At 39.3% G+C, this 24,977-nt stretch overlaps 1 protein-coding gene across 4 annotated transcripts in view; it reads right to left on the bottom strand.

The window, feature by feature from the left end:
• The window catches only part of adgrb2 (adhesion G protein-coupled receptor B2), a 394,976-nt gene that overhangs the window by 10,548 nt on the left and 359,451 nt on the right, over positions 1–24,977 (bottom strand). For all 4 annotated transcript variants that reach the window (XM_067426444.1, XM_067426445.1, XM_067426446.1 and 1 more), the window contains 6 exons: positions 21,298–21,390; positions 19,350–19,389; positions 19,157–19,171; positions 17,391–18,124; positions 13,462–13,497; positions 8,488–8,601 (listed from right to left, as the gene is read on the bottom strand). In XM_067426444.1, the coding sequence (XP_067282545.1) occupies positions 8,488–8,601; positions 13,462–13,497; positions 17,391–18,124; positions 19,157–19,171; positions 19,350–19,389; positions 21,298–21,390 (1,032 nt within the window). The remainder of the gene's footprint in view (positions 1–8,487; positions 8,602–13,461; positions 13,498–17,390; positions 18,125–19,156; positions 19,172–19,349; positions 19,390–21,297; positions 21,391–24,977) is intronic.

Genomic DNA, 24,977 nt, shown 5'->3' with positions numbered 1-24,977 from the left:
TTAGTGAATTCTCCCCTCTACATTTATACATTCCAGGACAAAAAGGAGATATCAGTGAGCTTTGGGGTCTCCAAACCAGAATAAATGGCTAGAATGTTGCCATAATGTACAGATTCGATCATTTGTTTCAATGAAATACATTGAACTTCTATACAGAATTAAATATGATAGGATAACCACAATAAATGTTGATGTATACGGTCACTTTCATTGCATACATGACCCCTGTGTTCCCTCCATTATAAAGTCATACATTATGTATTAAGCATAATGCGCTAAAAGCCTTATCTAGTCCCTCTGCCACGACAACCATTGCTGAGTTATACTGCATTATGTCAGCTTGCCTAATACTCTGTAATCTATTCTACTCTGCTCAATGTTAAAAGAACCACAAAAGGGCAAAATAGACACAAAACTGTCACTAAAATTAATATTATCCCTTCTATGCCATGATCCAGATATGAGCTGAGCTATAATACACCAAGAACAGAGCCCAGCAAGCTGAAATCTGCAGACATGACATATCTCACTAATTATGTCTTAATTGGCACAGACTGCAAATTAGCATTTTGCTGTGTGTGTGTGTGTGTGTGTGTGTGTGTGTGTGTGTGTGTGTGTGTGTGTGTGGTGTGTATGTGTGTGTGTGTGTGTGTGTGTGTGTGTGTGTGTAAAAGTCCCATCCCAGCATTAAGCCCCTTCATTAAGCTGTTTGATGGTGCATCTGTTCCAAGTTCGGTCAACACAATACTTTGTAAAGAAAACATCATTTTGGGGCTAATTTTGTGTGGACAAAAGGCAAATACAAGACGCAAAAAAATAATAATCTGTTATTCAATTAATGCCTTAAAGGGATAGTTCCCTTTGAAATTAAATGTTGATATGTTTTAGCTTACCTCATGGGCATCCGAGATGTAGGAGTATTTGTTTCCCCAGTAGTTTCAATTTTGTGACATTCGGACGTTCTGGCTTTAGTCTGTGCAAGCGCGGAAATTGCCAGAAGTGGATCTCTTGTGCGTGTATGTCTCTCATTGCTTAAACAGAAATTTGGGAAGTGTTACCTTTCACTGTGAAGATCCAAACATATTTAGAAGTACAGGACATCGCAATGGAAGAAGATTTCGATTAACAGACACTGTTGAATTTTTTTCACAACCATATTTATTTGAACCAGAATACACTGATCAAGAATGTGATACCTCTTCCGGCGCTTTCCGCGCTTGCACAGACTAAAGCCAGAACGTGCGAATGTCACAACAGGAAACACGCATGCGTTCCCTCGGATCAGTCGGACGTAGTGGTGTACAAGAGGTAAAAACAATATAAATACTGTTCGTTTTCTCACACAAACCGCTCGTTTCGTGTCTTAGGCCATCACTGTGTACTTACGATGGGGGATTGTTTAATTTGGACTTCTCTGTGTATGCTCTTTGAGGTGGTGACCATAGACCTGCATTATTTGAGGCAGAGACAAGAACGGTTTGACCTATAATAATCAAAATTGAAACTACTGGGGAAACAAATACTCCTACATCTCGGATGCCCATGAGGTAAGCTAAAACATATCAAAATTTAATTTCAAAGTGAACTATCCCTTTAAAGGTCTCTAGATGAAGCTCCAACAATTGAGGAAACTATAGGGAGAGGGTGAATGTCGGGGAAAACATACTTCTGCTACTCACTATAGCAAATTGTTTCTACAAACACAGCTCTGATACCAATATTTCAACTCAACAGCAGGGAAACAGTTTCATCGAGGCATAACCAAACACGCTAAGATTAGGTAAACACTCAGATGCACACTAACACATGCTTATAATCACACCCACGCTGTGCGGGTACTGATAAACGTTAAGAGCATAACCTTTAAAGCAAGACAATTACAGTATTGGATTCATGAGACCGCTTTGCACTGTTACTATACATTATCAGTGCTATAGGGTTTTGAGAGTTTTAATGAACCATTTGTACTAGAAAGCAGTTTGATTAGCACCAGTTGATAGGGGTCACAAAATGGAATCATGATTTGAATTAAACTTTCTAAAAGTAGATGAATAGATGAAGGCCTTTAACACCAGTAATTTAAGTAGGTGACTCAACTTAAATAGGACACACACACACACACACACACACACACACACACACACACACACACACACACACACACACACACACACACACACACACACACACACACACACACACACACACACACATAAAGCCAGCAATGTTGTCCGGATTACAAATGAATTAGCCATAATATATTTTACCATGAATAATTTGCAACAAAAACAATAAATAACAAAATATAAAGATCTTACCCCACAAAAAAAGAAGAGAGAGATTCAGAATTCGACTCTACAAAGTGTGCATATGACATGAGTACAAAAATATATATAGTGGCCATAATTTACAAATTCATTCATTCACTGTAGTCAAAGCCTCATTGACCTCTCAATCATTCTGACTTTGACTTTGAAGAGTCTGAAAATGTAACTTTTAACACTTTTTGCAATCCTAACAACAAACAGGGCAGTGTGTAACAGAGTACAGCAGAGCAGCATCAATAACCAAATCAAATCAAAAGAATCAAGTATTGGGAGGACTTGTGTCTACAGCCAACACGATCTCATGGTGATGCGTATAAATAGTACGAGTGTGAAATCTTGTGGAATGTATACGCCAAAACGAGCTTTGGCGTGCAAATGCTAGGCACTTTATGGCGTGCATTTGACACTCTCTTGGGTAGGATTGGGGAGGTGGGGTGGGGGGTTTGTACGTATAATACGCCATAAAGTGCATATGATATGCGCGCGAAAAACCGTGTACCATATGCACGCCAAAACTCATTTTGGCTTATACATACCACGAGATTGCAAACTCGTTCTATTTATACTCATTTTCGTAAGATTGGGCTCCTACAGGCCTGATTCAAGTTAAATTTTTACAACGTGATATAGTAAAACAAGGGAACACATTATTATATTGTGTTCATGGTTTACTTAAAATGAGGGAACAAATTAGTAAAACATGCTGACATATTAGCAAGTTTGTTGCCTGCGATATACATATTTCATGTTCATTTGCAGGGCTCCGTACTAAACTTAAACTCTTAGTACCCCTTTAAGGGTTCAATCAAAAGAACCATTTAGGGTTCTTTGGAACCAGGAAAAAGGTTCTATATGGAACCTTTTAAGGGTTCATTAATTATCGTTTGTTTAGCCCTTTCCAGATTAAATATTTCATATTACTGACAAACATTTCACTGCATTATTCAGTGTATTCAAATGCATTCATGAATTTTCAAAATTCAAGATACAGGGGTTAGAAAATGTATATTTATTTCATTTTATGTAGTTAATCAATATCACATGAAGAGGGCCATTTCTGTTTTTCATATTTGTATTCCTTTTTTTATTTTTATTTATTTTTATTTTAATAGTTTACTGTGAAAGTTCAGCATTTATTCAGTATTATACATTAATAAATTGTAAATTATTTGGCAATTCATACTTTTTTCTTCCCAAAACCATACATTTCAAAATCAACCCTCCTCCTTCCAAAGAAGTTTAAAAATGCATAATTTGAAGCATCGGTCGTGCGACTCATGTCCATAGCACAAATTTGGATTTTGTGGGGGTTTGTTCAAATGTTTTATTATTACTAACCCCACGCATTTATGTATGATGTTTACCCTTTCCTACAACAGTCAGTGGGAGTAAGAGCAGAAGTTTTCAGTTAATGCATATTTCAGGAGCCAGACTGTTGCCTTCCTCTGCTCCCAAGTTTCCCGCTGTGTTCATTTGTAGGAGCCCCATTAGCATGAATAGATTGAACACAGGGTACCAGTCCTTCATCCATTTGGGACCATATGGGGTGCCTCTACTACAGCTATCAGCCCAGCCAGCATCTTCACTTAGAGGTTAACTGCCTTTCAAACTGCATCAAGCTCCATTCGCACTAACGTGTGCAATTTAACGGACTGCAAGTGACTAAGGCGCCTCCGCTGTCCCCATAGAAAAAATAATGAGATGAAGTGAACCCGTGGTACGAACGAGAGATTGAAGGCAGAGTATGTAGGAGGAAAATAGAGAGAAAGACGATTAGATGGAATGGTGAGTGCCGTTTTTGGATGTGTTTGAGACCCACTAAGCTCACTGTCCTCACCAGCTGTTAGAATGATCTAATAGGATAAAAGTCAAGTCTAGAATAAGACAGGAGGGGAAAAATGGCTTAGATTTTTCCCGAATGTGCACTCATCTCTTTAACGGCCCACACATGACATGGTTCTGACCAAACGCACTACATCACCTCAGAGTACTTACCGTACCGATCTGGTTCATTCTCAGTTTTAACGCAGATTTGTGGCCACACTGCTTATAATTTTTTTAAGCAATTTTTAAGTAATTACAACCAAAACATCTGTGGTTTATATGAATGTATAGTAAAGAAGGGGTTTATAATAACACAAGCACAATTTACAGCAGTACATCACAACATCGCAGGGAATATTCCACGCAGAGCTAGCACGGAAAACACGACCTACTTTGAGAAAACACTCAACATTTAGTCCTCTACACCTCTTGGACTCTACAGGATTGACACGGCACCAATGAGAGCCTCTATAAATCAAGGCCCTCTCACACGGGGCTGGGAATACGGGTCTGGGTGACATGCTTACGTTGGCTCTCTTTGTAAACGAAGCTCATTCTCCGTGTTAAAGGCTCAGATTGTCGTGGTGGAGGTGGAGGAGGAACCTGTGAAGGTGGCCGGATTGTTAGAGGGGTTTAAATACTACTGACATGGCACTTCTTAGGCACAGCTTTAGTTTATGAGGTAGACGTGGTTTCATGAGGTAGACTGGTCTTGAGGGAAAAGTTCTGCCTTGTTGAATTGCTATGAATCCAGCAGGATCCACTGTAAAGGTAGTTAAATCGTGCACTTGTGCCTTTTAGATCATAGTTATCTTCATAAATGTGAAAACCTCTTCTTTAAAGGGATCCCCTGGTGTTGAGACTTGTATGGCTTAATATAACATAAACAATGTCTCTTACTGAATTATGTAGTAGAAAACCCATGAAAGATCTACGTTATTTAAAAAATCGATTTTATATTTGGACCATGGGCGGCGCCATTTTGTTTGCGTTCTAGGTTGATGACGTAGAGTGGTTGCACTCCTCAATCAGCTGGCGTTACCCGTAGCTATTTTTACCACAACGCAACTCGAAAATTGTTTCAGAGTTAAACAAAACCAATGAATTGCTTTGTAATTGTACATAAAACACACTCAAACATACATGTGCACACAAACTCTCTCTCTCACAGACTCACACACACCCCAACAGATCGGCGCGAACACACACACACACACACACACACACACACACACACACACACACGCACTGCGTGCGCGCATACATAACCCTCAATCACTATTCCCTGTGTTGATATCATATATAGACTGTTGATATGCAGTAGATTAACTGTAATGCCTAATGTAACCAGGAGAGGGAAATATCTAGGTAAGACGAATGGGATAGGGTAACGTGAGGAAGAGAGGCAGGATGTTTTGGTGATGATGCATGGGATTGGTTCGTGCATTAAAGTTTGAGCACAAGCTCAGTGAATTAACCTCAATCTTTAAACTTTTATTTTTAAGACACAAATAACATTCCCTACTTTTGTTCACTAATACAACTTGAAGGAGTGAATGAAGACGAGTACGTGAAGTCGGACAGCTGTGTGTAAATCGGCTGTACACTCGTTATTGCGGTGCAACGTGAGACTGAATGACTGCACTCAAACATGTCCACTAAGGTGTCGGACAACACTACAAATGGCCGTCCCTTCAAATAATGCCCTATTTCAGGGTATTGGGTCGATTTCAGATTCAGCCCCTGCCGTGGAGACTGAGCAGCCCAACATCTCGACTAAGACAGCAGTCTGTCAGGTGTGTGTGCGCCCCCGCTGATCTGTTTGTGACTTGTGTAGGTGAGTTTGTGTGCACATGTATGTTTGAGTGTGTTAGTACAAGTACAATTTCAAAGCAATTCATTGGTTTTGTTTAACTCCGAAACAATTTTCGAGTTGCGTTGTGGTAAAAATAGCTACGGGTAACGCCAGCTGATTGAGGAGTGCAACCACTCTACGTCATCAACCTAGAACGCAAACAAAATGGCGCCGCCCATGGTCCAAATATAAAATAGATTTTTTAAATAACATAGATCTTTCAAGGGTTTTCTACTACATAATTCAGTAAGAGACATTGTTTATGTTATATTAAGCCATACAAGTCTCAACACCAGGGGATCCCTTTAAGAATGAATTATGCCAACATCCACACTAGTCCTGACCTGAAGAAGACATCCAGTTCATTGATTGGCTTATAGACACCAGCTGTTATTATAATAATTACAAATGTGCATTTAGTTTCCCAATGACTCAATGCTGTCAGAAGGACTCTACCATCGAAACATTTAAAAAGCTGATAGAAAGAGTTTGAGCCTGTTATGGGAGAACATGAATAAGGTTGAACAGATTTTTTTGACAGGGCTGGGCCATTTAACACACCAGAAGCATAAACCACCTTCACTGATAATAATTACAATAATGCTAAATGCAAACCATTTAAATTAACAGAGTAATCATCAAAACAGTAATAAAGTGCATGTGGAAGAGAAAAACAATTGTTCTGTTAATTATACATGATAAAATTGCATTATATAAATTATAACAAATTACCGTAAATAAATGTTTTCATGTCTCCTGTATGCTTTTATATGGAAGCTTGTTTCCGTCAGAATAAAAAAAAATAAAAAGTTAATTGCAACTTTTATCCAGCAATTCTGACTTGTCAAAAAGTCAGAAATGCGTGATATAAAGTCGCAATTTCATGTTATAAAGTCAGAATTGTTTGATATAAAGTTGCAATTTTGTGTTATAAAGTTGCAATTCTTACTTTATGACACAAAATTGCGACCTTATATCAAACAATTCTGACTGTGATACAATTGTGATGTTACGCAAGTCACAATAGTGATATATAAACTGCATGACTTTAGAACTCACAATTTTGAGTTTATATCTCGCAAATGTGAGCTAAAAAGCAGCAATTATCTTTTAACATGTTTTATTGGCGGAAACATACTTTTATCCATCAGTTTAAGTGAAAAATGCTAAGTGTGTCAATGCTTCTTAGACTCTACCTTTTTTCCCCTCTCTCTCTTGAAATTGCTTTCCTGTTTTATTTAAGCCAAAGACTTAACTTGAGCCACGGCCAATCCTAGTTTAGAATTCTGGAATGGCCAATCAAATCACTCCAGTGGCCCAGGCCACCCCAGGACACGCCTCTGGTAAGAAAGTAATGCCGTACAACGATCTAAAGGCCTGAATTGGGCCAAAACTCAGGCTGCAGGGAAATGAAAGGCTGATCCAAATGAAAAGTGAGTGAGCATGTGGCAAATCCCACCAAAGTATACACTTGTCACAAATTGCGGGCAGGTAATTATCCGGAGGGCGTTTGTTTTTAAATCTTAATGACAAAAGCCTCTGGACACTGGCATATGGATGTTTGCAATGCTCCTTCCTCTAATAGAACATTAAATATTCAGCAGTCTAGCTAATGGAAAGATGAACAGTCAGCTCTTTCCAGGGAAAGCAGATAGGAGAGCCGCAGCAGGCAGGTGTACTTGGACAAGCTTAATGGTGGGAGACTGCATATGATCCAACTATTAATACTGTATTAATTAACTTACAAAACACAAGGCTCAGGAAAAAGGAAAGCAGAGAATGCTCTGATAAAGATGTTTTCATACACCAGGTGCATGTACAATTACATTTGAAAGGTTTTTTTTTTTAAGTACCAGAAAGTACAAACTGTTCACTCCTCATCATATAAAGGCACAGTTCATCCAAGGATGAAACGCATGTCATAATTTATTCACCCTCATGTCATTCCAAACATGTATGCTTTTCTTTCTTCTGTGAAACATAAAAGATATTTTGAGACATGTTTTTCTCCGTGTAATGAAAGTTAGAGGTGTCCAAACACAACAGCGAACCCCACTGACTTAGATTGCATTGATAAAGAATTTTCATTCTAAACATTTTCATTGTTTATTAGCGCATTGCAATCTTATTTATTTTTTAAACCGTTTATGAATTTTAATCCTTGTAATTTAAAAGAAGTTTAAAATTAATGTTAATTTTAAAGCAGGTTAAAAGGACATTAATGCGTCATCAAAACAAGACGTTTTCTGCCTCCCAGGTAGCAAATTATTTATGTAAATATCATTAGTGTTTCATGTTTGAGTAAATGATTTAGTGCTCCAGTTACTATTGCTTTAAAACTCCTGCAGTGGTGCACGTGCGAGCATGGTAACACATTAGTGACTATAACGCAAATATACAGGATTTTTAGCAAGCAAAGGCTAAGATTATGTCCCTTGGGTTGGGTATAAGTGTGGGGTTTGCAGGTTAGAGGGGTCTTACCTTGAAAGAGGACATGGCAGGGTCCCTGTTATACCTGTCTATGGTGTGGAACTTGGTGGAGTGGTTGAGTTCATGGTACAGCTCTGAGTGTCTTTTGCGAGTGTGCATCACTTTCTGTAAGGAAGGGGAAAAACAAACAAACAAAAAAACAAAAAGAAACAAAAGTAAAAATAAGAAAAAGCAGGCCAGGGAGGAGCTGGGTCGATGGTAATCCAGTTAAACCGCAAGACTTTAGGGTGACGATAATCAGTCATCCTCCCGAAGGGTGGCGTTTTGTTTGGTTAATAAAACGAATGGGTATTAAGCAATGTTAAAGCTCGCTGGTCAGTAGTATTTCCTACTCACAGACACTTCCACCAATTCCAGTTAAATGGATGTGATTGGAGGCTGGCTGGAATGTTTTGTTGCAAAGACTTTAGATATACGAAGACGGGAGAAAGTGCAATGCTCAGTATGGTGGAGTAATTTCCTTCTAAATAAAAGAGCCAATCGCCAATTGGTAAAGTCATCGCGTCATTGCAGCTGCCATTAGAAGCTCCGTTTTCTATAGAAACAGTCATTTGTGCTTATGCCTGTAAGTGCGCATTGGCTGGTCCAGCCTGAAAAATAACTTTTTTTTTTCTCATGATTTGAGTGTTTAGACACAAAATTGAATAATGTTGGAAGCTCCGTTTTCTATAGAAACAGATAGTTGTGCTTATGACTGCACATGCACATTGGCTGGTCCAGCATACATTGGCTGGTCCAGAATATTTAATGAGACAGTTATTATCAGATTTCATTGGTGAAATATAAAAATTAAATCACTGCATGTTTGGAATAGTTGCCCGAGAGGTGTTTCAAAAATGGCCGCTGAGTGAAATGACTTGTCTTAAGGAATTTGTTTGTTGTCACATCTGGTTTTCACGCAGAGCTGACATTGAGCTTTGCTCTAACCTGTGAATATCAGCACTAGAATTGTAAGTTTATTTAACTAATTTTATTTCTGCAAACAGCAAGGGTGGCATTGACTAGTCAACTTTAATGGTCTGCCATGATGCTTAAAGCTTGCCGTCGACTAGTCGCTGATCATGGCCTATAGATGGTGCAACAGGATGATAAATCTTTGAAGTCCACTTGTATGCTCTGTTTCCAACAGTTAAAATGATAAATAAATGCATACTCCAAGAGCACTCCTCAAGATTTGATCTGTCTGATTAAACCATCCGAATGCTTAAATTAGGTGAATGCATGTTTTAAAAAGCTTATCTGAAAAGTTCCAGCATATACACTATATTGCCAAAAGTATTGGGACACCTCTCCAAAAATGTTTATTTAGGTATTCCAATCACTTCCATGACCAAAGGTGTATTAAATCAAGCACCTAGGCATGCAGACTGCTTCTACAATAATTTGTGAAAGAATCGGTCGCTCTCCGTTCAGGGAATTCAAGCATGGTACTGTGATAGGTTGCCAGCAGTTGCCAGTAGTGAAATTTCCTCACTACTAAGTATACTAAGGTCAACTGATAGTGGTCTTATAATGAAGTGGAAGCAATTGGGAACAACAGCAACTCAGCCACAAAGGAGAAGGTCATGTAAAATCACAGAGCAGAGTCAATAGCTGCAGACCTCCAAGCTTTGTGTATCCTTCAGATAAGCTCAAGAACAGTGTGTAGAGAGTTTCATGGAATGGGCTTCAATGGCCGAGCAGCTGCATCTTAGCCTTATCACCAAGTGCAATGCAAAGCATTGGATGCAGTGGTGTAAAGCATCTCACCACTGGACTTCGTGGTCTCTGGAGTGACGAATCACACTTTGCTGTCTGGATATCTGATGGACGAGTCTGGGTTTGGCAGTTGCCAGGAGAACGGTACTTGCCTGACTGCATTATGTCATGTGTAAAGTTTGGTGGAGGGGGATTATGGTGTGGGGTTGGGCTTGACATCTTAGTTCCAGTGAAAGGAATTCTAAATGCTTCAGCATACCAATACATTTTGAACCATTTCATGCTCCCAACTTTGTGGGAACAGTTTGGGGATGGACCCTTCCTGTTCCAACATGACTCCATAAAGGTCCATAAAGACATGGATTAGCAAATTTGGTGTGGAAGAACTTGACTGACCTGACCTACCTCAACCATGAATAGAACAACTTTGGGATGAATTACAGGGTAGACTGTGATGCAAACTTCTCGTCCATCATTAGTGCCTGACCTCACAAATGCGCTTCTAGAAGAATGGTAAAAAAAATCCCATAAACACACTCTTAAACCTCGTGAAAGCCTGCAGAATTAAAGCTGTTATAGCTGCAAAGCGTAGGGCAACTATAAATTAATCCCTATAGATAAAGAATGGGATTTCATTAAAGTTCATGTGCATGTAAAGGCAGGTGTCCCAAAACTTTTGGCAATGTAGGAAATTTCCACAGCTTTTAAACATACATAAACCCACAGCTTCACTATTAGTAGAGAGAGACGCTGCCAGGTAGAACTAATTCACACACAATCTCTCTTACACTAATGCATTCATATAAATTCAATCTATACTGTGTGACTTTATGTGTATCTGATTTATAATGAGAAGAAATCTGTGAGAAATTGCTGTTATGTAGGAGCGATAGCCTTGTAGACACGGTTGTGTCATATAATGCCAGTGCTGTGCACAAGGAAAACAATGCTTGAGTTTTAGGCTTAACGACGCCATTAATGACGTCCATCAGCGACTAGTTGACGTCGACTTGACATAAACGTTGACTTAAACAAATCTGATGTCATTCAAGCCCTAGTAAACAGTTGTCTAAGAATATAAAACTGTATACTATAACTATAAAGTACTGTAACTATAAAGTTAAATATGTTTTTAATTTAGAATTTTTTTACATTTATACATTTTATGGCATTTCAATTAGCACATTTACCTGCTTAAATTAATTCTGTTCAGTGCAAATTCCAAAAAATAGTCAGAATACGAGCGTCAGCACACAACAATCCAGCCTGACCAGAAAAGGGCACCAAACCAGCAAAACAGCTCAGTTTAACCATGCTGGGAGACAACCATGTTTATTATTATTATTTATTTTTAGACAAGGGCAATACCGATTGTAGTTATATAATATTTAGTTTTCTTTTTAAAGAATAAACTTTATAATATAAGAATAAACGAAACACACCACAAATTATTATATTGTGTATTTATAGGTATTTTCAACTAATTTACATTCTGAAATATTTCACTGTAACAACATAAAACCTATTTTAGTCCTGACAACCCTAATTTATTTATTGGGACAGGAAGGAGATCTCATGCATGAAAAAGGTTATGAAGCTCTAAAAGCGTCTAGATGTGTTAGTAACAAGACATACCTCTGTTTAAGAAGAAGCCTCCATACTGGAGAGCAAATATCCAGTCATAACTTAAACTTTCAAATATAATTTAACAACAGATAGTTTAAAAGCACACAAGTGTGTTCTGGAAAAAAAAAATGGATTGGGAGGCTTTAGACTGGAGATTTGCTGGTTCCTGCTAGTTGATCATTCCATGGAGGTGCCCTCCAGGCTGCCTCAGTCATACACGTGCAGTCTGTACTCGTCTAATTATGCCATTTATCTCTTTCACACACACACACACACACACACACGCACTAATGCCACTCACTCCACAATTAAAAAGCTCTACACTGTTTCAGTGTTTCTGCAGCCTTGATCATTCTAAATTCAGAAACATATACTTTGTTTATGGTGTCATGTTTATTCATTATACAAAATGCATTTTGATGACATATTGAAAATGTCATTTTGAAATTAGGTGAGCAGATTTATGAAATGCAAACCCTAATAAATGTCACACCATATTTTATGGACTAGGTGTTTACCTATTTACTTTTTTCTGCCCAGTGTGGATTCTGAAGACTAGATGGAATACTCTCAAACTAATGACGCAAGGGCCTAAAACTAACATTTTTGCCACACCTGCCAATGGTTGGTGACTTTGGAAAAATGTACTGCAAATATTTCGTGAAACAGCCTTTTTGCAAAAAGGCCACCAAATGACACCAACATATTAGATACCAGTGAAAATTCACAATTCTCTATTCCAATTTTGATATCACAGCTTAAACTACTAGCCTACTCATATAAATGTATAACATTATAAAAGAGAAAGTAAGCAGTAATCACAAGCAAAATCACAAATCAATACAATATAACAAATATTCACATGAAATAAACAGTGCTTTTCAGGTAGGTCTAACAGTAGTTTTTATGTATAGTCTTCACTGTATAAATTAAACATCCTTATTAATGAATGTTTAAGAAAGTTATTCAGTCAAGAGCAGAGAGTGTTTTTTTTTGTTATTTTTTTTTTATTAATATTAAAACACAGACAGTTTTAGTAATATTAGGCTGCTGTCACTTTAAGAGTGAATGCATGGATCTAATATACTGATACTCTACACGTGTTTACTTTCTCAACTGTTTACGTTCACTTAAGACATAATTTACTTTTTTGAGAAGACGTGTAAGAGAACTCGGTTTGGTATTCGCACACTGTCTGAGAAGTGGCTTTCTTGATGCGAGTAACGGAGTTTGCTCCTTTCGCGTGTTCTTGCACTTGAATATTTAAATTGTCAAGGCACGTTCATCCATTGTTAGAATTTTACTTTAGTTACCGGCCATCTGGTGAGTGACACAGTTTCATATACTTGCCAACACTGATTTTTTACTCGCATTTGGTGTTTGGCGAGTGTTAATTTGAGGCCCTATGCAGTCACCCATTTTGAAATAACACTTAAAAAGCCGAAGGAATCAAGGCATGTGAAACACTGAGCAGTTCTGCCATGGATAGGACTGTTGCTAATAGACTAAATGCATGACGAGGGAAACAAGCACCAGTGCGGCAACCATCATTGGCTCCTTTGTAAGTCCATTGAAAAATATCTAGCTATGTTGGACAGAAGCACAAACACCAGTCTAAGGACAGATGGGGACGGGTCTTACCTCAAAGTCCAGCTCAGAGTACCGTACTCTTTTCCTCTGGGGGAAGGGGGAGGGGGAGAGAAGACACCATCAATCACAAGTGCACATCTTTCAGCACCTGAGTAAACTTCGGCTCTGGCGTCCATGACACATTTGTCTCATGCAGGTGCAGTGAGCATATAATACACCTCAGCTGACAATTTCTCCAGTGGGTGTTTTTTGATGTTGGGTTTCAAACTGAACTTCAGCATTAGGGCAGCATCTTGCTGCATAACAGCAGTGCAGTAGTTAGAGCATTATACGTAATGTGCATAAATAAAAATGTCCATGAAAAAATATAAAAATAAATGGTCGGACAGTGCTTTCCTCATCATATCTAAAATTTGTCACATCTAATGTACTGTATTTACATAATTCTAGGCTATTTAGCTGGCAACTTCATGTGGGTCACTGAAAATGTCAAATAGTCTGGGTTGGACCACTGTTTCTATAGGCCAAAAAAACTGGTGTTAAAAAAGTCCTCCATTAAACAGCATCAGTGATGATGATTTTAGCCTTTGATATTACAAAAAATAATGTCTGCATACACTGTAAACAGCAGAGCTGTGCTACGTTTGGAAAATAGCATGATATTTTATAAATGTCTCAGTTTGTAAATATCTCTAATCTTCTGTAAACGGCAAAAACCACTTGCTCAGCAGGAACTTACTCAATTCTAACAATTTTTGTTTGCACATCTGCATGGTGCAATTTGCATAGTAATGTACAGGGTGCAAAATTAACTTTTTGCATCACTTGGGAAGTCAGTTGAAAAAACCATCTGGCAATAAACATTTCATATCGGCCTAAAACTGTTGTATAGTAGTATGTTTGCTCTTTCTCCACATTACCTGCACATAGCTATCCCTGCTTATTGCCCTTGTATTGTAACAATACAAAGCCAGTTCTTGGAGAATGTGATAATTTAGCTACTGTTTAGCAGCGCTGTTACTTTGCAATGATGTGACAAATGTCACAAAATTATAATAGACCAATAGTCGGTGAGGAACAACCCCCCCCCCCCCCCCCTTACAAAACTCCTACAAATGCATGTGCAATAAGGCCAACCACAAAATAACTCTGTTCTAGCCTTTTCAGTGTTCATTTTTCACTGCGTGTCTTTTTAAAATCCTGACAGTAGTTTTTAACGCTGTTAGTAAATCTGGCTCAGTGACGTCACATGGAGTTCTGTAGCAACATTTATAAACTTCTGATGTAATAAATCAATTACATAATATATAAACATTTAATATCTGAGGACATGTGAATCAAGATAAATGTTTTCTTTTAAAATAGTAGATTTGTGTCACTTTACAGTGAATGGCTTACACGTTGGCAAGGGTAAGACTATCATTCTTAAACCAAGGCTATATGTTACATGGCAAAATATAGTTATACACATTTATTTACACTTCTGAGCCTTCATTTTGGACCCTGGTACTTTATTTTATAGTATGTGCACTTGCATGTACTTACCTAAGAAAATATGTGGTAATATAAGGTAACTACATGGTTTAAGGTAAGGTTTAGGGGAATGTTCAGGGTTAGTACCTACTTAAAATACGCATATATATGTACAATTAAATGACTCTAAAATAAAGTGCTACCGACTTCTGGAGAGGTTACCTACATATGCACCATTTAAGGCAATTTAAAGCAAACTGAATATTTTTGTTTCCTGCTGTAATTGAGGCCTAAAATGTCATATAATAAATGCAATAGTTCATGTTATTAAAAACACATTCACAAATGCAGTTGACCAATAGTGTCTGTACACATTCTGTGGCAATTTGTCACAAGCTCAAACTCACAGAACACAAACCAGTCAAGACCTGGGCATATGCTACTTTGCTACTCACAAAGTGAGCAGTAGATGGAGTCACATTGTGCACCTTGTTTGAAGTGTGAGAAGTTAGTTGTTGACAAAGTTATGGTGTCACGGGGTGAGTTAGGCGACCACAAGCCAAAGCACTACAGACCCCGCGGTGTTCAAGCCCACTAAAACATCAATAACCAAGGAACCCTTACCTTCGTGGCCCCAACCTAACATCACCAAACTTGAGTCAGTGAGTTTTTTACAGAAAAGTAAAGTAAAAAAAAAATCACTTTTAAAACCAACATATTGCAGCCCTTCCAGCTTGATGATTGATATAAAAATTATATGCAAAATTATACTCCAACAACCTGCAGTTGTACAGGCACTTATGAGTGAGTATGTGAGACAGAAAGAAAATGAATGTGAAACATTTACTGTATTTCATAGGTGGTCAGCTGCCACATTTTTTAAAGGCAACATGAAATTAAAGTTACTTCTGTAATGTGATTTATTTTTAGAGTGAATCGGGTAAGGACTTCAAATAACTAGCCTTATGAATATTGACCTTACGTATATAGGCTGAAAGCGTATATATGCATAATGTTTTCTGTTCACCTGTAACTTGCCTCACTTACAATATGATACACCATTATGGTGTGTTATTATCAATATTATATTATAAATACTTTTATTTTTTTATTTTATTTTATAAAATTTGTAATTTTACTGATTGCTAGAAAGAAACAAAAATTCACTCAAAAAAATATTTAGTTTGACATTCCGAGTCCAAGATTTTGTGAAGCTTAAGCACTTCTATTCACTTCGTTACATTTAGAGTTTCTGGCACTACGGTTGAAAAACAAGATGGCTTAAGGCACAGGTATACTTATATTTTCCGCATTCCGCTCTGTCTCACACACAGTTGAGAGTGCAAGCCTTTCAAAGTATACTCCTGACCTTTGGCCATGAGCGCTGAAAGACACGTTCGGTGTGTGCACACTATCTCTCGAGTCACTCAGGTGCAGAGCAAGTTATTATATTTTGACGAAGAACAACGTTTTATCAGTGCAAAAATACAGAGAAATATAACCTACTAATTTGATGTTGACTTTAAGTTTGACAACTGACTTTAGTTAGAAATTCATGCCCCGGCACCAAGAACTATGTGTATGAGACAGAGCGGGAAGGTTTTGTGTCATTTAATGAAGGAATGCAGGCTCTCTCAGGCACTTCTTCTGGCTGTTTCTCTCTCACCATCTACTGTCCCTCCTTGTGGGGCTGTAGTGTAATTATAGAGAGAAGCGCAACTGCACACACACAAACAACACACACTCATCCCGATGCAGTCACCAAGTTGTGTAACATCATGTTGACAGGGGACTCTGGGTATAGAAGGCACACCTGAATGCATTCCTGCAACGGACTGATGAAATATTTGCTAGATGATCAGTATGCATGGCATCTCTGGGACTACAGATGATATACCATTATTCAGCCCCGAAATGAAAGGAGACACTACTAATAAGATAAATCAGCCTTGGTATTGCACTCCTGTAACATACCGTAAAGGGAGAATTTACCTAAAAAAATGTACTCACTTTCATGTCATTCCAAACCTGTATGACTTCTGCGGAACACAAAAGAAGATATTTTGGGGGGGAAAAGTAAATAGGGTCTATTATTTTATCTTCTTTTATTTTTCACAGAAGAAAGAGTCATACATGCTGTGAATGATTATTTTTGGGGAGGATCTAGACCTTTTTTTTAATAATTTGATTGTTGCTAGGTAAGGGTCTGTGTGTTTGGATCGGTGTGTTTCTAATGACTGCATTCTTGTTTGGTTTCATCTCTGTTATGTTTTGTTTTTTGTGCTGATCTACCTGACATTTTCCTGGCAGTATCATTCTTTGTGCTACATGGTCCCCGGTTCCCTTTTTCCTGGCAAGAATGCCAGGAGATTACAGCACTATTGCGCTCATAGGTTGTATGCCACAATTGTAAACCACAGGTGGTTTCCAAAATACCCTGGGACATTCAGAAGTGACGGTTGTTCTAGATTGTAAAAGAATGAACCCCTAATTTAACCCCTACTTACTTCCAAAGATCCAGCCGAGTGGCTGGTGTTGGTGCTGCCCAGGTTGCGGGGAAGGGTTCTGGTGCGCTCCACCGTACCCGAGGTGAGGATCTGCCGGACAGAGGGACGATTCTGATTGACCTGCAGGGTGTGGGTGTTGGAGTGTGTGTGCCCGGTGTGGGCTGGTAACTGTTTGAGTGTGCCGTAGGAGCGGTTTAGGTTCATGCTGAGGTGGTCCACAGCTGCAAAGTCTGCAGGGTATGCCTCGCTCTCAGCTGGATGCAGAGTCAAGGGTGAAGGGGGCGGAGGAAAGGGAGGGTCATCTACTGTAATGTTCAAGGGCTTCCCCTCATCCTGGGGTGGAGGAGGGGGCTTGAGACTGACTGTCCGACGTGGCAAAACCATGTAGTCCCCTTCCCCACCTCCTCCAGCTGAGTCCTGGGTGGAAGGGTTCGGTCGGGCCCAACCCAGCCCACTCTCGGTACACAGGTAGATGGGTCCAGATCGCTGATGTTGGCCTTGTTGCTCCACATTGACCTCCTTCTTCAGCGGTTGTTCGCTTAGCTCATTCAGGGTTCCCAAAGCAGGTACCTGCACCAGGAGGTTAGGGGGTGGTATGTTCCCAGGCAGGCTGCTGAAATTAACGCCTTCCTGATGAGCTGACAACTTGGGGTCGTCCTCATCATCCAGGGAGATGCGGGATAGAGTGCCAGTTATGGTAGCAGGATTACAGGTGTTTACCTCCTTAAAGATGACTGAGGTAGGGGAGAAAGGAAGAAAGAAAGAGAACAGAGAGACAGAAATGGGGAAGAAGAAAGAGACAGGAGCAGAAGTCGAGTGCACAAGATCACATAGGTGGACAGCGTGGCAAAGAGCAGAGAGAGAAACCAATCATAACATAAATTTGGATGGTGAAATGATACATGACAAAAAAAAAAAAAAGGATAGGGGAAGGGATGGAAGATGGTTGCACAGGAGTTCCCAAAGGTATAGAACCCAGATGTTTTGGAGAGAGGTTGAAGCAGTGACAGAGTAAGTAAGATTGATTCATGTGGGTGCAGAGAGAATGTGTTCAGTGGAGGGAATGATGGGAAAAGAGGCAAAAGAAAATGAGCTCAGTTTTGTAAAAAAATGGAGCAGAGGTCAGAAGAGCAGGGAAGGGTCAAAGGGTGCAGAAGGCAGTGAGGGCAAGAAAGGACAAACATTTTCAGGCAGGTGAGTTAGTATCTGGGATTCTCAGCATGCAACAGTTGGACGGTTGCAAAGGCTGGTGTTACAGCAGAAGATCAGTTGAATTAAGCAGGGTTGGCAGGGATAGCCATGCACAAATCAGCTCCTCCGGGGGAAAACCACCAGCCGTAAAGGCCTAACCATTTTATACATCATTTATAAGGTCAAATTTAACATAACTCGGTCAAAAGTGAAATGGGGGATGAGGGATGGAGGGGATGTATTATTTTAATCCCCCCCCCCCCCCCCCACACACACACACATTTCACTTTTGACCCAAGTTATGTATTGAATGTGAAAATAAAATAAAAAATATGTAAAATAAAAAAATAGACAAAAACTACTTTCATTTGATTTAAAAACAAAACTGATCAAAATTGTGTCCAAGCTAAAATAATGCCCTAGTATACTGCAGATGACAAGGTTATGGTAAAAAAGATCAAACATGCACTTTTTGTATGCCAATTTATGCAAAAACATAAAATACATTTTTAATTTTTCAGTCTAACACAAATGACATACAAACAGGAATGTTCCAACTTAAGAGTGAGACTTACATGGGTGTCCTCTCTCTGCAAGTGAGGGGGAGACAACGATGTGCAGGGTTAACTTTACATTAACAAACTTAACCAAACAAGCATTAGAACCAGGGCTACGTGAAAGAACCAGTGAGAACAGTGCAAGAATGAGAAAGCAAAGAGGTACAGCAGTGATAGTGAAAGGCAAAATGGACGGTCCAGAAATACTTACCCGTTTGACAGGCCAAGTCCACGTCTTTCTCAAAGTCCGTCTGTGCAGGTGAATACAAAACAGAGGACAGATTATTTTAGCTTGTTACAATCAACATGCAGTCCATAAGTGAACTGTATATAAAGATGCCATTTCTTGATCATTTACATACTGTCATACAACTTTGGTATGGTGAAGGGTGGAGCTGAGTGCAGTTACAGACAGTATGTGGTGGTTAAAGTCCATCAAAAAGAAACAGAAAATTCATTTTAGCAATCACCACACAGTGTTTAGACAAATTCCTAGTCTAATGCAACACATCTGCAACACCTCTACAATAAAAAGCAGTTCCCTTAGCAGCAGGACTAATTACATGGAACCGAAGTGAAAATAAATTTGCATACTGCAGTCTGACACAGCTGGGCTTGACTTTTCGAACAAAAAAACAAAACGGATATTATTTTTTTATGAAAAGAGGGTAGGACTCTTGAAAAAAAAATAGTACAATGGACGCAAACTGACTGCGTTCCTCAGGGTAAACCGAAAATGTCCATCCCAGAGCAGCTCTTTTTAACTCCAGGCCTTCATTGGAATGCAGTGTTGGCTATTGCTGCCAAAAGAATTGACTCTCAAAAGAGTTCAAAACAAAGCTTTAGTCAGGCCGTTACACCGTGGAACAATTTTAGCATATACCTGCCTGCTGAAAGGAAAAGGCAAGAAAAGAGACATGGGACTATGCAAAACTTCTACTGCACAACCATGGAAGCTTAGTTACTTTGCACTACATAACTTGAAGTCAGATTTGCAGACAGCTAGCCACTTCTCTAATTAGCCAGCTAATATGCTCACAGTACGCTGTCAGCTATACTCTGAAATTGACAGCACTAACTCTAAAGAAAACACAAGCAATCACGTTCATTTCAGAAACGTACGGTCATATGATTTTGCTCCAGGACAAGGCTCTGGCTATGGTGGAGAATGTGGGCATGGTTGTGGTTGAGTGTATGCATGTGGTTGTGGCTCATGGTGTGTGTGTGGTTTTTGTCAAGAGTGTGGTTCAGAGTATGGAGGTGGTTGTGGTTGTGGTTGTGGTTGAGACCATGGGAGTGGTTGTGATTGAGAAGATGGGTGTGATTATGGCTGTGTCCATGACTGTGATTGGCCAAGGCTAGAGGAGGGTGGGAGGGGCAGGATTGGTGGAAGCCTTGGCAGCACCCAGGTAAATATCGGAGTGAGCCGCATTGCTCCTGACTGTAGAGGCTGGGTTGGTTTGGGCACCTCTGCCAGCAAAGAGGCAGAACGGAGAGAAAGGTAGAGAGAAAGAAAAAGTGAGCGGTGAGCTAAGGAGAGGAAACGTTAAGGTGGAGCAGACCTTCAGGGGCAGTTATCCCTTTCATCTAAACTGATACACACACACACACACACACACACACACACCTGGAGAGTTCCTGCTGTAGTTACCATGGCTACATGCAAGTCTAGTCTTTGACACAAAACAAATCACTGCATGGCACGGGCTTAAAAACGATATTAAAATACCCCACGGGGTAATAAGTGAAACACCTCGTTTCAACAATACATGTTACTGACGTATTTGATTGCTTTCTTATATAAAGTATAATTATTGGTCAGTTTATTTATATCTAGTTTGACCTTACAACATTTTAAATATGATTCTACTAATTTTAAGTGCTTGTGTCGCTAACTGAACAAATATTGTGCAACTACCTAAATACTAGAAACTGCACAAAAAGGGCATCCCTAAAGGAAACGTTACATAGATGGGAGCTCTGACCAATATTTTAACCAGCAATCTTCAGCTTTCCACATTCGTTGAGCCGCCTGATCCGATTTACAATACAAATCCCATTTGAAACACAATAACCCAGTAGCCCGTGCTATTTAAGACAGGATGAGCTGACCCTCTGAGAGTCCCATGTGAGATGAGATGGAATGGAATGCTATTCACCATGATCTGCACCTGGCCGTTCTTGCAGGAGTCTGGAGAGTTTTCACTGTCATCTTTGCAGCCACCCATCCTGCAGCGCACTGCATCCTGCACCTAGGGTGGGAAAACATGGGATACAACCAGGGTAAATCACAAAGTGAATCTAAAAACACGACATATAAAATGGGAAAGCAACCACACAAATATGAAAACACCATTAATGATGCCTCTATAATGACAATCATAGAGCAGCAGAATGTGTTTCTCAGTCCTGTTTGTTCTCATAAACAGTTCAGGTATGAAAGAGAGCATTTTTTAATCATAGTGACCTTCTTAACCCTTAAATGCATACCTCATGTCTTTAACGACCCGGGGCTTCAATCACTGTGTTCCTCCTCATTCATTTTTAAAGTTAGATATATCAACATTCTTAATATTCCTCAATCAATTCTTTATAAACAATATAACAAAACAAGAAATGATAAAATAAGGCCTGTCTTTCTGTTCATTTTTTGTAAAAAATGTATAGGGTCGCTAACGTCCTGAGCTGTTAGATTATAACTATATCCTTTATGCACAATAATAATTAAATCTTTAATGACGGAATAAGTGCAATTCACAAGGTGGCAATACACTATGAAGTGACGTTTCAAGTATAATCTGCAAAACTTGAAATGGCTCAGCGATTTACTGCAACGTACCGAATGCAATCAGATATTAGCGTCACTGTCACTTGATGGTGAATCTGGTGGAGAAACTGTCAGCGATCAAAATATAGATTTTGAAGATGTTTTGAGAATAAGTTTGAGATGGCGAATATGATCCAGATGCTGAATGTACTGGGAAATGAGCTCTGACTAGTGATAATGGAATAAAACATCTGCTCAAACTGAACCCTTCCAAGCTCCAAAAGGTAACGCGGCAGGTAGGTCCATCCGTGTTAGATCCGGGTCGCTAAGGACCCGAATATGTAAGAATGATTGGCGAAAGGGTCACGCTTTTAAGGGTTAACATGTCAGGAGTCACAAGTGAATTGTGAAAGCGAGTTTGGTTAGTATCGGCAACATGAATGGAACAACAGTCGACTAGTTGTCCATCAAGAGCATGCTTTGCAGGTGTCAATCACAAATGTTAGGGTTGTCAGCCTCTCTCGGTTTCTGAAAAAGGGCAGAAAATTAGGTATCGTGTGGTCAAAAAGAACGTTTCGGCAGAGGGGGGAACACAAAGAAAAGTAAACCTGAATGTTGTCAACACAGATCTGAGAGGACAAAAGCAGTAGCGAGAACGTCCTGGCGGCACGTTGTCAGAATAGGTAGAATTGTCGCCTCACAGCAAGAAGATCCACGGTTTGAGCTCAGAGTGAGCCATGAGTGCTTTCTGTGTCTAGTCTGCACGTTCTCCCCGGGTTTCCTCTGGGTGCTTCTGTTTCCCCCTAAGACTTTCAGGTTAGGTGGGTTGGACATGCCAAATTGGCCGTAGGTGTAACTGAGTGTGTGTGAGTGAGTCCCAAGCCATGTGATGTGGAGGGTTAGGGAAAGACCTGGCAACCAATCCCGAAAAAAAAACTGTGCCAAGAAAATTAATGGACAGTCTCTCACGCACAACGAAAAATGTCTATAGAAACACTAAGACTCGGATACAACTGTAATAATGAGAGAGAGAGAGAGAGAGAGAGAGAGAGAGAGAGAGAGAGAGAGAGAGAGAGAGAGAGAGAGAGAGAGAGAGAGAGAGAGAGAGAGAGAGAGAGACAATGCAGATGAAACATTTTAAAATAGTTTGTTTTAATATCAATATCTGTCATTTTTGTTTGTCATTCAGTGTTAGAGGATTTATGTTATTGTTTTTATTGTGTTAACTGTTTTTCATTATACTCATCCATCACTGCATTATGTATTTCATTGATTCTGAAGATTGCCACATCATTATTAGAAAAAAAAAAAAAAAAAAAAAAAAAAAAAAAAAATATATATATATATATATATATATATATATATATATATATATATATATATATATATATATATATTTTTTTTTTTTTTTTTTTTTTTTAAATGAATAGGAGTCATGTGTACATTCTAACATGGAAGTAATGATGAAAGTAAATATCCAAAAGGCAAGCAGCCTCTATTCACTCAGGAGACTATCGGTTTAATCTAGTTATTTTAGTAATCTACAGAGGGCAGCTGTATGCAATTTCTCATAAAACTTCGATATTAGTCTATATTCCTGTGTGACAAACATATGAGCCTGTTTGCCTTTCTGCAGGAAGGCTTACCATAACTGCAGATGCATATGCTCTACAACAATAGGGAGGGAGACACTCTCTTTCATCAGTAAAAAAAAAAAGACAATGTGATAGGCTGTTTCCCCTGACGACAGTGTAGCCTTAGCAACGGGATGCCACTCATTTGCATACAGATTTATGGCCACAACGCCTACAGAATGACCAAGTGAAAGCACAGCGTCTCCAACTCAGAAGATCAGAGCTCGTGTTGCCAAGAAATACATAACAGATAACTTAATAAGCAGATAATAACAGATAATAAGCTTTTCTTAGACTGATGCATGGATGGATGCATGACAAAGGCCCTCTCTCAGGTGATCCAATCAGAAGAGGACAGCGTTAAATGCTGGTGTAAACTGATTTCTTAGAAATGCACTATAACTGGTATTAACTATATACTGGTATTAAGATGCATTTTGGTCGATCAGCTCACAAGTAGATGAGGGAGACACATACCCTTTTACACCTAGTGTTTTAAAGGGATGATGAATTGAGAAATCAACTGTCCCTTGAGCTTTTGATATATAAAAGGTCATGGTAATATAAGAATATCTTCTAAGTTTCAGAGCTGAAAACTTCCTTGTTTGTCAAAGAAAAGCTTTTATACACACTAGGCTCAGCAAACCGGTCCTGTGCTTCATACTTACGTCACTGCGCGACGAAACACCGCCTCTACTGCGCGTCTAATCCAGTAGCCTCGCCCACCAACTCATGGAGGGCTCGTGCTAGCTGGTCAACAACAATAAACATGCCGAGGAAGATTAAGATATTGCCCTATTCCTGGTTGTGGAGGAACACAGTCACTGAATTAAGTTTACTTTTAATCCTAATATTAGGAATGATTGGTTGAACTTTATTTTTAATGAAGTTCCAGCTCACATGGGGAAGACATGTTCACTTCAGTTCACTTCGTTTGTGAACAAATCTCCGGTCGATGCTGGATTTGGATCCGACAGGAATGGTGCAACACACTTATGTGAGTAAAACGTGTTTTATATGTAATAGTATTGCATTGTTATAAATTATTTTGCTTATGTGTACGTGTCTGAGACAGCATACCTTTAGCATGCTGGACACGTATGGGCCAGGGCTCACAAAGCCCGGCAGGCCGATGTATCTCATAATATTCTTATTCTGTTATTCTCTCTCTCTCTTTCTCAAGTTGATATCTGAAGGGCGGCGTGCATGCGCACGTGTATGTGTGTGCGCGCGGTTCGCGCTTATATTGTCCGATCTTGCGGGTTATGTGTAATATAAAAATAATATTCCAATCAATCGCGGGTGGATGAAAAATAAATAAATCATTGTGTTCGTCTGATAAAGACGTTTACGAGCCCTGTGATTGAGAAAATCATTCCGGTTGCCACTTCTCCCTGAACTGACAGGGGAGTTTAAGCTCATTAAATATGCAAAACTT

This window comes from Pseudorasbora parva, chromosome 19 (assembly GCF_024679245.1).
Source record: "Pseudorasbora parva isolate DD20220531a chromosome 19, ASM2467924v1, whole genome shotgun sequence".
NCBI lineage: Eukaryota > Metazoa > Chordata > Actinopteri > Cypriniformes > Gobionidae > Pseudorasbora > Pseudorasbora parva.
The sequence above is the reverse complement of the archived record's forward strand: the minus strand, read 5'-3'. Positions and strand labels throughout refer to the sequence as shown.